At 38.7% G+C, this 17,305-nt stretch overlaps 1 protein-coding gene across 1 annotated transcript in view; it reads right to left on the reverse strand.

Annotated features, from left to right (window-relative positions):
- Positions 1-17,305, reverse strand: part of RUNDC3B (RUN domain containing 3B) — a 159,355-nt gene that overhangs the window by 54,406 nt on the left and 87,644 nt on the right. The window contains exon 8 of the mRNA XM_022588273.2: positions 4,641-4,809. Coding sequence (XP_022443981.1) covers positions 4,641-4,809 — 169 coding nt within the window. The remainder of the gene's footprint in view (positions 1-4,640; positions 4,810-17,305) is intronic.

The following is a 17,305-nucleotide window of genomic DNA, read 5'->3' on the forward strand; positions in this document are numbered from 1 at the left end:
TACACAGCTTAATAGAAACTATATAAATATGATTATTTATAAACATCAGTAATTAAACAATACTTAAATACCCAGCACCTAGATCAACTACCAATACTTTCAGAGCCCCTATAATGTCCTTCCCTGATCACATCCCCTGCCTCCTTTGCAAAGATAACAATACCCTGAGATTTGTGTTTATCATCCCTTCGCTTTTCCTTCTAGCATTACCACAAATGTATGTCATCTTAAACAATATATTTAGTTTGGATGGGTTTTATCTATATTCTTTTGAAACTTGCTTTTTCATCTACAGTGATGAGTCTAACTATAGTTCATTCATCAGTCTCAATAGTGGATAGTATTCTGTTGCATGAATACTGCAGCTTATTTATTCACTCTCCTATCAATGGCCATATGGATCATTTTAGACTTTTCTTAATATAAACAATATTCCTGTGAACAGTCAGTTATGAGACACCTGGGACACACATCTGAGAGTTTCTAGGAGACATGACTAGGAGCAGAGTCGCTGGGCCACAGGCCACACATATCTCCACATTTACTAGATAACACCAAATGGTTCGTACTATGGTTTTTATATTAATCACATCCTGTATTAATTCACGTGACTTTACATGAGTATCAAAGTTATACTGACTTCCTAAACTCATTGGAAAATATCCCTTCTTTTCCTATTCTCAAGAACAGTCAGTATAAAATAGGAATTACTGCCTTTTGAACATTTGGTATCATTTACCTCAAAAACCAAACAAGTGTGGTGATTCTGGGGAGAGGAGGGAATAGATTTTAAACTACTTAATTTTTTCAATGATTATAGGTCTATTAGTTTTGAGAAGTAATATTTATAAAAATTCTTCATCTAAGTTTTCTAAGGTGTTGACATAAAATTGCTAAAATTATTCGTTAATAATTATGGGGGGTCTCCACTGCATTTATAGTTATGCTGCCTATTTTTTTTTTTTTAATATTTATTTATTTAATTTTGGCTGCATTGGGTCTTAGCTGCGGCACACGGGATCTTTCGTTGCGGCTCGCAGGCTCTTTGTGTGGTGCGCGGACTCCAGGGTGCACAGGCTCTGTAGTTGTGGCACGCGGGCTCCGGAGCATGTGGGCTCTGTAGTTGTGGCATGCGGGCTCCAGTGCGCGTGGGCTCTGTAGTTGCAGCACACAGGCACTCTAGTTGTGGCGCACGGGTTCAGATGCCCTGCGGCATGTGGGATCTTAGTTCCCCAACCAGGGATTGAACCTGTGTCCCCTGCATTGGAAGGCGGATTCTCAACCACTGGACCACCAGGGAAGTCCCTGTCTATTCTCTTTTAATTCTTAAAATTGTCTATCTGTGCCTTAACTCTTTTAAATTTAATTATGGTTGAGATTTGTATATTTCATTAGTTTTTACAGATAATCAGCTTTTGGTTTTATTAATTCTGTATCTCTATTTCATTAATATCTGCTCTTATTTTTCTTATTTTGAACTGGTTTGTTTTTTTTACTTCTTGGATGCTTAGCTCTTTAATTTTCATTCTTTCTTTTCTAAGGTAAGTAATTCTCCAAGCACTGAACAAGTTGCAACTTAGTACTAAGAGTATACATTGTTTTCATTCCTGTTCATTTCTAAGTATTTCCACATTTCTTTTTTGACCCAAAATTTAGAAGACTTTATTTTTTTTTAATCCCCATTGGTGTACTTCAGGGTGTGGTAAAATTTTTCTATTGAATCTAACTTTATTGCATTGTGATCACTATTACATCATTTCTTTGGCATTTAAGGGCATTTGTTTTGTGATCTAGCATAGTCCATAAAAATTGAATAGTTGTCCCATGTGTGCTTGAAAAGAATGTGTGTTCTAATTGTTAGCATTTAACATATTTTAGATTGAGCTTACTAGCTGTGTTGTTCATTATATCCTTACCAATTTTTTGTCTGTTTAATCTGTAATTATTAGGATGTTAAAATTTTCTACTATAATTATGGATTTATCCATTTCTCATGGATATTCTAATAATTTCTATCTCATATTTTTCATGGCTACATTGTTAAATGCATGTAAGTTCAGCACTGTTAAACAACATTCCTGGTGAATTGTTCTTTTTTAAAAAGGCAATTCTTTCTTTGGTCTTAATGATGCTTTTTGCCTTAATGTCTATCTTGAATGATACTGATATAGAATTATTTTGGTTAGTATTTGCCTACTCTATTTTTATACTCCTAGTTTCAACTTTTTTGTGTCCCTCTTTTATGTATGCCTCTTACAGACGGCATATAACTAAAATTAATGATTTAAAACATAAATTTAAGAGTTTGTCTTTTTTTCTCTTAATTTTAAAATTATTATTATTATTTTTTGGCCTCACCATGAGGCTTGTGGATCTTAGTTCCCTAACCAGGGGTTGAACCCGGGCCCTCAGCAGTGAGAGCACAGAGTCCTAACCACTGGACTGCCAGGGAATTCCCAAGAATTTGTCTTAATTGGCAAGTTTACACCATTTACTTTTATGGTGATGTTGACTCTTTTGGTTATATTGAGATTTATTTCTACCACTTTATTTTGTGTTTTCTTTATACCATCCTTATTTTTTCTCATTTGCTCTTTGCTATTGTGTTAATCAATTTTCCTTATTTCTTTTCTTTCTTATTATTAGTTTAAAAGCTAAATATTCTATTTCTTTTAACTGCAACTTTGGAAACAGGAATACACATTAAAAAATGTGTCTACACTCCTTTGCTGTAATACAAAGACCTCAAAAGGCTTTAGCTTCAATCACCCTCTCTCTCTCTTTCTGACACTATTAGATAGTGTTTTACTTCCATTTTACTTCCCAGGGTAGGCTGAAGCCTGAACTAATTGATAAGCTTCAGATATTTTGTAATTCAGCTGTTAAAACACTGCTATTATAAAAAATTAAATTTTATAAACTTACCATTAAGTAAATTATATCAAAAAACAGAATAACTACAAAATCTATCGTTTCCCAAGTGTTTTACTATATATTTTACTATTACAATCTGTGCTCTTCAAGTCATTTATATTTACCGTGTCTGCCTGGTAGAAAAACTATATAATGGTGTGCTACCGTGCCTCTCTTCCTGATTCTACATTCAGTGACATCAAATTGGTAGTTTTAAGTTGGCCATGATGGGAGTATTCATCCCAGAGAAATCAGCAAATGCTACAAATCAGGGCTTATCTAATTCCTCTGCAAAGCAAGTTGTTAATCATATCCCAGAACAACACTGCCACCCCATAATGGTCACTAATATTGCTGTTGCTGTTTCATGTAGTCAAGGTTTATTTGCCAATTTCTGTGCTTACCCTGCCATTTTGCAGCGCATCCAGCCTTCTAGGTTCAGTTTCCAACTCGAATGATAGCGGGCCTAGGTTTGCTGCTCCCCGGTTGGTATTAAAACACAAGTACCTAGGTTAAGGGAATGGCCCCTCACCCCCACCCCAGAAGCCTGCAGTGACTTTAACTCATGACTTATTCCAGGCCCTTCTTTGTTTACAGTCCTTAGTGAGGCCCTTCTTTGTTTACAGTCCTTAGCGAGCTCCTATTTTTTAGGCCCTTCTTTGTTTACAGTTCTTAGTGAGCTCCTATTCTTTGAGAGAGCAGCTCTGTATGAAACTCTTTCAAATTTTATCCTACTTGGCATTTTCAGATTTTTGCAATGTAAAGGCTTTCAGTTATCATAGCGTGACTTCCGGCTGGTAGCTGGTACCAGAATTCTCCTTTAAGAGGGTACTAAAGTTTTCTTTATATTTCTAACTAGCAGCTGTCTGTCTACAGGAAATCTCTTCATATTTGTAAATTTCCTTTGTAACCATTTTCCTCAGTGTATTTTTTATTGTTCTGATAATTCTATGGATAATTCCATTGGGCTCTCCCTACACAGCTCATCTATGAATAATGATAATTTGAAAGGAAGGGTAGGAAGGAAAATAAATCATACAGTGAAAAAGAAGAGGTTACAACTCAAGATGATAGAGTTTATATTCCATTCTGTTATGTACCCCACTTTGCCTACTACAGCGCTTAACACACAAGAGCTGCTAAAATACCTGATTTAAAAAAAAAGAGTGAGACACATATATGGAATTTCTTAGGCAATCACTGCATTTTCATAAACCAAATAATCCTTTATAAAATTAATCACAGAAACTAATACCTCAGACAAATGAAACTGCATACAGAAGAATAAATGGCTTATTATATATATTAAGACATAAAATTATTTAAGAAACAAAAGCCTCTCCTAAAACTGGCCCTGATTTTTTTGTTTGTTTGTTTTTTGCGGTACGCAGGCCTCTCACCGTTGTGGCCTCTCCTGTTACGGAGCACAGGCTCTGGACGCGCAGGCTCAGCGGCCATGGCTCACGGGCCCAGCCGCTCCGTGGCATGCGGGATCTTCCCGGACCGGGGCACGAACCCGTGTCCCCTGCATCGGCAGGCGGAGTCTCAACCACTGTGCCACCAGGGAAGCCCAGGCCCTGATTTTTAATTAAAAGGAGGACAATCCAAGAACAGAAAGGAAGTAGCAATAGGTAAATACTTCTATACAGCTAAAAGGTCTTTTGGTAGTGACAGTCTAAAGGTAGTACTAGAACCAAATTAAATTACTTTTGACAACTGATAAATACCTTCTGTTCCAGCGTTAGTTGATACTTTTGTTTAACTCTCTTACACTTGTTGAACCAACTATTCTCATCCATGATGAAAGGAGGCCCGATGTTCTCTGGAGTGCTGCTTTCACTACCACTGCTTCCCAGAGTCCTCAGCTCTTCCTCATCACTGCTGATGCTGTCAGAACTGAGAAGATTAAAAATTTTTAAAGAAACAAAATTCATAATATGTTCCACTTTGATTTTTTAGAAACACTTCTGTATTTGCAAGCTACTGGTGAGCAAGCTCCAAAATATTCATCACTGACTATACAATAATAATGATATTATCATCAAGCCTAGAGATGCTACAGAAGTTCAAGTGAGGTTTACAGACCTAAGGGCACTAACACAGAAACTGTGAGAATGTCCTGAGGAGAGAGAAAACACTTCTAAAGAAGAGAGCCAGAAACTCCACATGTGCTGAGAAGACCTGTCTAGCTGTGCTCTTTTTACTGTCCCACGTAGATCAAAAGAATGAAACTGGAACCCTATCTTATACCATATACAAAAATCATTCTAAATAGATTAAAGACTTGAATATAAGACCTGAAACTGTAAAAATCCTAGGAGAAAACATAGGGGGTAAGCCCTTGACATCAATCTTGACAATGATTTTTGGATTTGACACCAAAAAAAAAAAGTAAAAAAAAAAAAGCAAAAGCAAGATAAAGAAGTGGGGCTACATCAAACTAAAAGCCTTCTGCACAGCAAAGGAAACCAGCAACAAAATGAAAAGGCAACATACTGAATGGGAGGAAATATCTGCAAATCATATATCTGATAAGGAGTTAATATCCAAGATATATAGAGAACTCAAACAACTCAACAGCCAAAAAACAAACGTGATTGAAAAATAATCAGAGGAATAGAATAGACATTTTTCAAAAACAGACATACGAATGGCCAACAGGTACATAAAAAGGTGCTCAACATCACTCACCATCAGGGAAATGCAAATCAAAATCACAAGATATCACCTCACATCTGTCATAATGGCTATCATCTTAAAAAAAAAATGACTATCATCAAAAAGATAAGTGTTGGGCTTCCCTGGTGGCGCAGTGAGAGTCCGCCTGCCGATGCAGGGGACACGGGTTCATGCCCCGGTCCGGGAAGATCCCACATGCTGCAGAGCGGGTGGGCCCGTGAGCCATGGCCGCTGAGCCTGCGCGTCCAGAGCCTGTGCTCCGCAACGGGAGAGGCCACAACAGTGAGAGGCCCGCGTACCGCAAAAAAACAAACAAACAAAAAAGATAAGTGTTGACGAGGATGTGGAGAAAAGGGAACCCCTGTGCACTGCTGTGGGAGTGTCAACTGATACAGTCATTATGGAAAACAGAATGGAGTTTCCTCAAAATATTGAAAATAGAACTACCGTATGATCCAGCAATTCCACTTCCAGGAATGTATCAAAAGGAAATGAAAACAGAATCTTGAAGAGATACCTGTACTCCCATGTTTACTGCAGCACAACTAATCAAGATATGGACACGAGCTAAGTGTCCATCAATAAATGAATGGATAAAGAAGATGTGGTGTATACATATACACGGTGGAATACCGTTCAGCCACGAGAAGTTAAGAAATCTTGCCATTTGCAACAACATGGATGGATCCTGAGAGCATTATGCTAAGTGAGGTAAGCCAGACACAGAAAGACAAATACTGGAGGTATCACTTATATGTGGAATCTTAAAAAAAAAAAAAAAGTCAAACTCATAGAAATAGAGACTAGAAAATGGTTCCCAGGGGCGAGGAGGAGGAATAGGGAGAGGTTGGTAAAAGGGTACAAACTTTCAGCTGTAAGATTAATAAAGTCTGAGTATCTACTGTAAAACATGGTGATTATAGTTGATAACACTGTATTATATAACTGAAATTTGTTAAGAGAGTATAACTTAAATGTTCACACACACACACAAAAAGATAAATATGTGAGGTGATGGATATGTTAATTAACAACACGGGGGAAATCCTTCCACAAGGTATACATTATCAAAATACGGTATCAAATCACCACAATGTACACTTTAAATATCTTTGAATTTTACTTGTTAATGATACCTCAATAAAGCTGATTTTACAAAAGAGTAAGAAAAGATCATCACAAACCCAAAGAAGGTGGAAGAAACAAAATAATATAGATAAAAACAGAAATTAATGAGCTAGATGGCAAAGGTACAACAGAGGATCAACAAAGAAAAACAAACACTTAATGACTAACAAAATTGATAAAGCTTTGGCAAGGATGATTTAAAAGGCAAAAAAATAAAAGTTACGATAACAAAAAGCAAAAGATAATATAGCTAAAGATGAAAAGAGATTTAAAAGATATTAAAAGAAATTCTCTGAACATCACGATATAAAATTCTGAAAATTTTAACAAAATATAATTTACCAAAACTGAACCAATAAAAAAAAAAAAAAAAAACTGAACCAATAACAGAAACTGGAAAGACCATAAATAAATCAGTAAGTTTTAAAAACATCCAAGAGGGACTTCCCTGGTGGCACAGTGGTTAGAAATCTGCCTGCCAGTGCAGGGGACATGGATTCCATCCCTGTTCTGGGAAGATCCCACACGCTGCAGAGCAACTAAGCCCAGGCACCACAACTACTGAGCCTGTGCTCTAGAGCCCGCGAGCCACAATCACTGAGCCCGTGTGCCACAACGACTGAAGCCCACGCACCTAGAGCCCGTGCTCCGCAACAAGAGAAGCCACCGCAATGAGAAGGCTGTGCACCGCAACAAAGAGTAGCCCCCACTCACCACAACTAGAGAACGCCTGTGTGCAGGAACAAAGGCCCAACACAGCCGAAAGTAAAAATAAATAAATAAATAAATTTATGGAAACAAAGAAAAAAGCAATGAATACACAGAAAAATTTAAAAACAAAAAATAAATTAAAAAATCCAAGAGTAGAAAGGGAGAACTGATAACAAGGAAGTTCCTTATAAGGACAAGGAAGAAAATAAATACTAACTACGGTGGTCCAAGGAACTATATAAACACTTCACATACATCACCTCGTTAATCCTCATGATATCCCCATGAGGTATTGCTGTACTATTTAACAGGTTCATTCAGCAAATGAAGAAAATGAGAATACGAGATGATAAGCAGATGCTTGAGGTCACACCAGTAAGGGGAACTGGTATCACTATTTTAGGCAGAACATTCAGTGGAGGCTTCATTACTAAGGTGGTATTAAGCTGAGTTTTAGAGAAGGTGAGCGAACTAGCCATGCAAATATCTGAGAGAGACTGTGCTCCTGGTAGAGAGGACAGAAAGATGCACAGGTGTGCCCGGTGTGCTCAAGGGATAACAAGATGGCCAGTGTTACTGAAGCACAGTGAGTAACAGGGCAGGGAGTAAGACATGGGGTCAGAGAGGTACTGGAGGCCAGATCAACTAAGGAATTTGTTTTTCACTTCGGGTCAGCAGGAAAGAAACTACTGGAAAGTTGTGAGCAGAGGAATGAAGTGATTTGACTTATAGTTCAAAAGGATCGCTCTGGCTGCTCTCTGGAGAAATAAACTACAGGAGTCAAGAGGTGGAGCACGAAGACTCTTGCAAATCTCCAGGTTTAAATTTAGGAGGTGACGGTGGTGCAAAAATATTTGCTGATGGATCGTATGTGGGTTATGCAAGAGAGAATTCAACGATGACTCCGAAGTTTTTAAGCATAAACGACCGGAATGCTAGAACTACCATTCTTGGAATGGCAAAGACTAAAGGAAGGAAAGTTGTTTTGTGTGAGGGGGTGTGGGGTGGTGGGATTAGGAGTTCATTATTGTACATGTTATATCTGAGGTGCTTATTACACATCCAAGTGGAGGTGTCAACTTGGCAGCTGGATGTATGAGTTCAGAGTTTAGAGTAGTGTTCCAGGTGGAAGTATATATTTGGGAAAGAGCAGCATATAGATAGTATTTAAAGCCATGAAACTAGATGAAACTACTTAGTACAGACAGAGAAGATGATTCAGGACTGATCTCTGAAACAGTCCAACATATAGAGGTTGGGGAAATGAGGAGAAAGCAGTGAAGGGGAGTAAAAAGGAGCAAAAAGGAGGAAAAGCAGAAGAGTGCTGACAAGAGCAGTCATGTGTATCAAACACTGCTCCAAGGTCAAGTAAGGTGAGGAAACTAACCCCTGGATTTTGCAACAAGACAATTACTGGTGACTCTGAAAAGAGCAGTTTCAGTGGTAGGTATTAAAGCTCATCTGAATAGTTCAAGAGAGAATGGAGGCAAAAAAAAAAAGGGAGGCATGGTTTTGTAATAAAGGAAGGGGTACTAAGAAATAGCTAGAAGTGAATGTGGGGTTAGGAAAGTTTCTCTGTTTCATTTTTTAAGATGGGGAAAATAACAACATGCTTATATGCTGTGGTGTGTGGGAAGATCTAGAAAAGGAAAAATTAATGGAAGGGGACAACCGCTGGAGCTAAGACCTTAAACAGAAAAGACAGGATGGGATGCAGTACACAGGCGAAAAGGCTGGCCTTTGGTAGCAAATGATTAGCTTCTCCCTACTAAGAGGGGGAAAAGGTAGAGCACAGTGGTCCCTCAGTACTCATGAAGGACTGGTTCCAGGAGCCACCCCAGATATCAAAGTCCATGGGTGCTCAAGTCCCGTATACATCTGATCCACAGCTGGCTGATTCATGGAGGTGAAACCTGCAGATATGGACAGCCAACAGTACGTGGAATGCTACGCTTAGGAAGGGCAATTGAACAGCATGCTGGATCGTTTACGGTCTCTCTAACTCAGCAATTTTGTTTGCAGAAATTTACCTCTTTAGGAAATAATCATTCTAAGTATAAAGACTTAGCTATTAGAATGTTATACTTTAAAGTGAAAAATTGAAGGCATCATAAAAGACCAATAATCATTGGCTACTACTAGACTTTTTTGGCCTAAAATCCATTCAAGGAAAAAATGTTTAAAGTTATGCCAAGCAGTAACTCAGAAAAAACTTAACTTTTCTCACTGGTACATGACCTAAAACTTAATTAAACCAATTTTACATATGAAATATATTTTAGGATGTTTTCTATTAACATATTTCATATATTGAGCTTCAGAAGGATAAAACTCTATTTCAAAAGACTAATAGCTAATAAATATTTTTTAAAGTTCAACTTCACCAGCAATCAAATAAATGCAAACCGAAACAACAACAGGATATCATTTTTTACTTACAGAATTAGCCACACCTTTAAGTTGGAAACTGTGAAGGCAGGCACTGTCACATATTGCTGATAGGATCTACATTAGTATGGGCTCTCTGGACATGCTCTCTTGACAGCATGTTTCAAAAGTTTCAATGACATATATACTAGAAATTCTACTTCCAGGATTTTTTTTTTAAATTTATTTTTGGCTGTGCTGGGTCTTCGTTGCTACACGTGTGCTTTCTCTAGTTGCAGCAAGCAGGGGCTACTCTTCGTTGAGGTGTGAGGGCTTCTCATTGCGGTGGCTTCTATTGTTGCGGAGCATGGGCTCTAGGTGCGCAGGCTTCAGTAGTTGTGGCATGCGGGCTCAGCTGTTGTGGCTCGCAGGCTCTAGAGCACAGGCTCAGTAGCTGTGGTGCACGGGCTTACTTATTCTGTGGCATGTGGGATCTTCCTGGACCAGGGCCCAAACCCATGTCCCCTGCATTGGCAGGCAGATTCTTAACCACTGTGCCACCGGGGAAGCCCCTACTTCCAGGATTTTAACTTAAAGAAATAATGATGGTTCTGCATAAAAAGATGTAGTGACAAGGATATTAACTGCAATACTATATACGACGAAACTAAATGCACTCCAAAAGTACAATAATTGGGTTAACATACTATACTAACAATGAACACTATTTATTTTAGGAAATGATGCTATAGAAGGACAGTTAAAGACGTGCAACAATGTTCATTATACAGTATTAAGGGAAAGAGTTACATGTATATTATGCTTCCATTTTAATTAAAAAATATTCCTATGTACAGAAAAGGCTGAAAGCTATCCATCAAAATGTTAATGCTTCTAGCAGTTGCTCCTTAAATGTAAGATGAGTGACTTAAGCTTTCTTCTACTTTCTACTTTTCTGTACTTTCCAACTATTCTACAATAAATACTTACTTTCCAAATAAGTTAAAAGCAGTAATTTGGGGAGGGACAGACTCTTATGGTTTCTTAAATGAGGCATCAAATAGAATTTTTAAAAATTGTGTCTAATTACAGGTACATTTGGGTGGAAGTAATTCAATTTTTAAAATATTGGCTCTTTATGACTATTAGGATAGTTTAAATCTTTCTAAAAAGAAAAACTCCATGGTCTGTAATGCTAACTGGGTTATGACTAGGTTGAATTGGTATTTCCTTTCTTGTTTATATAACAAGATGGTACGAATCCTTTAGTATACAAAGAAGAGGAAGCTATACATATATGTTTGGATTAGTGCATCAAAGAAAGAGGAAATTGCACAAAAAAATCAGACGAAAGTGGCTAAGCAGCTGGGGACACAGAATATAGGTCATTAAACTCATTCTGAGGGCACCAGATGAGAAGGCTTCATTATCATATCTTTTTAAAAGCACTGTAATAATTACTACAGTCTCTTAGGTACGAAAAGAGAAAAATCTGTATTTACATTTTTCTTCATAATTTAATTTAAATTATTTCCTAAATCGCTAAAAGTAGCCTTTCTAACTGCATTCTGATGACCAAACTCCTCTCTCCAACTGTCATCTTGCTCTTTAATTTCAGACTTGAGGCCCACTCTGCACAAACTAGCTGTGTGACTATGGCCAAGGTATTTAACCTCTCTGTGTTTCAGTTTTCTCATTTAAAAATAAGGACAGTGGTGCTTACCTCACTGGCTTCTGAGGAGATTAATGAGTTAATAGAAGTAAATGACTTAAAATAATGCTTGCTATATAATAAACATGCAATAAATGGTATTGACATTTTTACTAGTATTGTTTTGAACTATCTGTCATCTTCACAAAATGTCCTATAATCCAAACATATCCCAAAACAGTACAATTTTATGCCTGTTAAAAACATCTTCTTGGTGTATTTCTTTTCTAGATCTAATGTAACAGACTTATCCCTTTTCCCAAGGGATCTACTTACTTAAGTTAGAAATCTTTGTACCATAATACTCTATTCCTCCTTCTCCTTCATCACCTAAAATATCTTCACACTCCTAGCTCTGAAATCATAGTGACTTCTCTTACTAGATGGTGATTATCTTGGATACAGGGATTGCATTCCTTTTTAGAAGTTCACAGAGTTCCTATAGTCTTGACATGTATGTATCCCTAGGAAAGTTTCTTTAGGCACTCAATAAATGTATCTTGGGTGTGTGTGTATGTTTGTGTGTACATATACATATATTACATATATACATATATTACTCACTCTATCTCCCTTACAGCTTTGGCCTAATCATAACATTTCAGAAGTATATAAAGAGAGGGGAGCAGAGTCAAGATGGCAGGCTAGGAGGACGCGGAATTCGCATCTCCCGCACATCTAGGGCACCTACCTGGCACTGGTGGGGGACCACAGACACGTAAGGGGACGGGAGGAACCCCCAGCGACCGGGTAGGACATGGGGCCTGGGTGGAAGGGACGGGGGAGGAGAAGTGGAGGCGGGAAAGGACTGGCGGCCCTGGACTGGCGGCCCTGAGGGGCGGCTGGGGGAGGGGAGGAGTTCCTACACCCAGTGGGACCCACCCACGAGATGGGGGAGACCCTGGGGGAGACAGTGGGGGAGGGGCGTGAAGGAATGGAAGGGAACGGGGCCAGGCTTTTCCTGTCCACTTAGGCACCGGGGAGCCTCTTGGGCTCCCAGGCCTAATCCTCTGCCCTCGGAGCCTCCCTCCTGCCCGCAGAACCCAAGCCCTGCCCCTACACCCCCACCCAGGGCCTTACCTCTACGCTTGGAGACACCTCAGAGACCCCCTCCAATGTGCTCGGCCTAAACCCCACTCACACACCCTCACCCAGGACCTTACCTCCAAACTCTGGAACCCCACACGCCAGAGGCCCTTCTTTGGACGTGCTATTTCTCCCCTTCTGGGCGGGGCCTAAGCAGAGGCCCTGCCCTACACTTGAACGTCGCCAGCCTAGGCCCCGCCCACAAAGCCTTTTCCAGCTGGCGTGGGTCTTGAGCCTAGACCCTGCCCCACACTGAAACGTCAGGCCCCACGCTGAAATGTCACCCCCCCACCTAGGCTCCGCCCCACCCTAAACCCCACCCCTGCCTATGTTCCAAACCCTGCCTGAACTCTGCCCCACTTAGTCAAGGCTTTCTTTTTTCTTCTTTTAGGTTGGAGTTCTATTTTACCCTGTTGTTGATTCATTTATACTTTTATTTTTTCTAATAAATCTCTTATTTTTCTAATTTTATTGTATTCTTTACACTTTGTTACTGCTCTGCTCCTTTTGTCTTGTTCCCCCCCTTTTCTTAAATTTATTTATTTGTTTATTTTCTTTTTTCTGTTGTGGTTTTGTTTTACTTTGTTGAAGTTTTTTCAATTATATTTTTATTTTTTCTAATATATTTTTTATCTTTCTAATTTTATTTTATTTTTTATTCTTTGTTACTGTACTGCTTGCTTTTTTTTTTTTTTGCCACACCATGCAGCTTGCGGAATCTTGGTTCCCAGGCCGAGGGTTGGCCCGAGCTCCTGTGGTGGGAGTGCCAAGCCCAAACTGCTGGACTAACGGAGAACCTCAGACCCCAGGGAATATTAATTGGAGTAAGGCCTCCCAGAGGTCCTCATCTCAGCACCAAGACCTGGCTCTACCCAACTGCCTGCAAACTCCAGTGCTGGACGCCTCAGGCCAAACAACCAGTAAGACAGGAATACAGCCCCAACCCAACCATCAAAAAAAAACAAAAACAAAAAAAAACAACTGAAATGACAAAATAATATGTTACAGACGGAGAAGCAAGGTAAAAAAGTACAAGATCAAATAAATGAAGACAAAATAGGCAAGCTACCTGAAAAAAAATTCAGAGTAATGATAGTAAAGATGATCCAAAATCTCAGAAACAGAATGGAGAAAATATAAGAAACGTTTAACAAAGATCTAGAAGAACTAGAGAGCAAACAAACAGTGATGAACAACACAATAACTGAAGTGTAAAATACTCCAGAAGGAATCAATAGCAGAGTAACTGAGGCAAAAGAACAGATAAGTGAGCTGGAAGATAAAATGGTGGAAATAAATGGTGGGGAGTAGAATAAAGAAAAAAGAATGAAAAGAATTGAGGATACTCTCAGAGACCTCTGGGAGAACATTAAACGCACCAACATTTGAATTATAGGGGTCCCAGAAGAAGAAGGGAAAAAGAAAGGGACTGAGAAAATATTTGAAGAGATTACAGTCAAAAACTTCCCTAACATGGAAAAGAAGATAGTCAATCAAGTCCAGGAAGCACAGAGAGTCCCATACAGGATAAACCTAAAGAGAAACACGCCAAGACACATATTAATCAAACTATCAAAAATTAAATACAAACAAAAAATATTAAAAGCAGCAAGGGAAAAGCAACAAATAACATACAAGGGAATCCCCATAAGGTTAACAGCTGATCTTTCAGCAGAAACTCTGCAAGACAGAAGGGAGTGGGAGGACATATTTAAAGTGATGAAAGGGAAGAAACTACAACCAAGATTACTCTGCCCAGCAAGGATCTCATTCAGATTGACAGAGAAATCAAAAGCTTTACAGACAAACAAAAGCTATGAGAATTCAGCACCACCAAACCAGCTTTACAACAAATGCTAAAGGAACTTCTCTAAGAGGGAAACACAAGAGAAGAAAAAGACCCACAAAAACAACCCCAAATCAGTCATGAAAATGGTAATAGGAACATACATATCGAAAATCACCTTGAATGTAAATGGATTAAATGCTCCAACCAAAAGACAGAGACTGGTTGAACGGATACAAAACCAAAATTCTTATATATGCTGTCTACAAGAAACCCACTTCAGACCTAGGGACACATACAGACTGAAAGTGAGGGGATGGAAAAAGATATTCCATGCAAACGGAAATCACAAGAAAGCTGGAGTAGCAATACTCATATCAGATAAAATAGACTTTAAATTAAAGACTGTTACAAGAGATGAGGAAGGACACTACATAATGATCAAGGGATCAATCCAAGAAGAAAATGTAACAATTATAAATATTTATGTACCCAACAAAGGAGCACCTCAAAATACATAAGGCAAATGCTAACAGCCATAAAAGGAGAAATTGACAGTAACACAATAATACTGGGGGACTTTAACACCCCACTTACACCAATAGATCATCCAGCCAGAAAATCAATAAGGAAACACAAGCTTTAAATGACACAATAGACCAGACATACTTAATTGATATTTTTAGGACATTACACTTGAAAGCGGAAAAATACACTTCTTCTCAAGTGCACACGAACGTTCTCCAGAATAGACCACATCTTGGGCCAAAAATCAAGCCTTGGAAAATTTAAGAAAATTGAAATCGTATCAAGCATCTTTTCCGACCACAACGCTATGAGTTTAGATATCAATTACAGGAAAAAAACTGTAAAAAACACAAATACGTGGAGGCTAAACAGCACGCTGCTAAACAGCCAAGAGATCATTGAAGAAATCAAAGAAGAAATAAAAAAATACCTAGAAACAAATGACAACGAAAACACAACGATCTAAAAACCTATGGGATGCAGAAAAAGCAGTTCTAAGAAGGAAGTTCAGAGCAATTCAAACTCACCTCAAGACACAAGAAAAATCTCAAATAAACAATCTAACCTTACACCTACAGCAATTAGAGAAAGAAGAACAAAGAAAACCCAAAGTTAGTAGAAGGAAAGAAATCATAGAGACTTCACTGGTGGCACAGTGGTTAAGAATCCGCCTGCCAATGCAGGGGACACTGGTTCAAGCCCTGGTCTGGGAAGATGCCACATGGCACGGAGCAACTAAGCCTGTGCACCACAACTACTGAGCCTGCACTCTAGAGCCCGCAAGCCACAACTACTGAAGCCTGCGTGCCACAACTTGAAGCCCGTGTGCCTAGAGCCCATGCTCCGCAACAAGAGAAGCCACCACAATGAGAGGCCCAGGCACCGCAACAAAGAGTAGCCCCTGCTCGCCACAACTAGAGAAAGCCTGCACACAGCAACAAAGACCCAATACAGCCAGAAATAAATAATAAATAAATACAATTAAAAAAAAAATTCAATACCCATTTATGATAAAAACTCTCCAGAAAGTGGGCATAGAGGGAACCTTCCTCAACCTAACAAAAGCCATATATCACAAACCCACAGCGAACATCATTCTCAATGGTGAAAAACTGAAACCATTTCCTCTAAGGTCAGGAACAAGATAAGGATGTCCACTCTCGCCACTATTATTCAACATAGTGTTGGAAGCCCTAGCCACAGCAATCAGAGAAGAAAAAGAAATAAAAGGAATACAAATTGGAAAAGAAGATGTAAAACTGTCACTGTTTGCCGATGACATGATACTATACATAGAAAATCCTAAAGATGCCACCAGAAAACTACTAGAACTAATCAATGAATTTGGTAGGGTGGTAGGATACAAAATTAATGCACAGAAATCTCTTGCATTCCTATACAGTAACAATGAAAGATCAGAAAGAGAAATTAAGGAAACAATCCCATTTACCATTGCAACAAAAAGAATAAAATACCTAGGAATAAACCTACCTAAGGAGGCAAGAGACCTGTAATCAGGAAACTATAAAACACTGATGAAAGAAATCAAAGATAACATAAACAGATGGAGAGATATCCATGCTCCTGGATTGGAAGAATCAATATTGTGAAAATGGCTGTACTACACCCAAAGCAATCTACAGGTTCAATGCAATCCCTATCAAATTACCAATGGCATTTTTTACAGAACTGGAACAAAAAATTTTACAATGTGTATGGAAACACAAAACACCCTGAATAGCCAAAGCAATCTTGAGAAAGAAAAACAGAGCTGCAGGAATCAGGCTCCCTGACTTCAGACTATATATATACTACAAAGCTACAGTAATCAGGACAGTATAGTACTGGCACAAAAACAGAAATATAGATCAATGGAACGGGATAGAAAGCCGAGAGATAAACCCACGCACATATGGTCACCTTATCTTTGATAAAGAAGGCAAGAATATACAATGGAGAAATGACAGCCTCTTAAATAAGTGATGCTGGGAGAAATGCACAGATACATGTAAAAGAATGAAATTAGAACACACCCTAACACCGTACACAAAAATAAACTCAAAATGGATTAAATAAGGCCAGACACTATAAAACTGTTCGAGGAAAATACAGGCAAAACACTATATGACATAAATCACAGCAAGATCCTTTTTGACCCATCTCCTAGAGTAAGGGAAATAAAAACAAAAATAAACAAATCGGACCTAATGAAACTTCAAAGCTTTTGCACAGCAAAGGAAACCATAAACAAGACGAAAAGACAACCCTCAGAATGGGAGAAAATATTTGCAAATGAAACAATGGACAAAGGATTAATCTCCAAAATATATAAGCAGCTCATGCAGCTAAATATCACAAAACCAAACAGCCCAATTCAAAAATGGGTGGAAGACCTA

This window comes from Delphinapterus leucas, chromosome 9, assembly GCF_059928025.1.
Source record: "Delphinapterus leucas isolate spDelLeu-1000000601 "Yukka" chromosome 9, BTC_Dleu_Yukka2, whole genome shotgun sequence".
Lineage (NCBI taxonomy): Eukaryota > Metazoa > Chordata > Mammalia > Artiodactyla > Monodontidae > Delphinapterus > Delphinapterus leucas.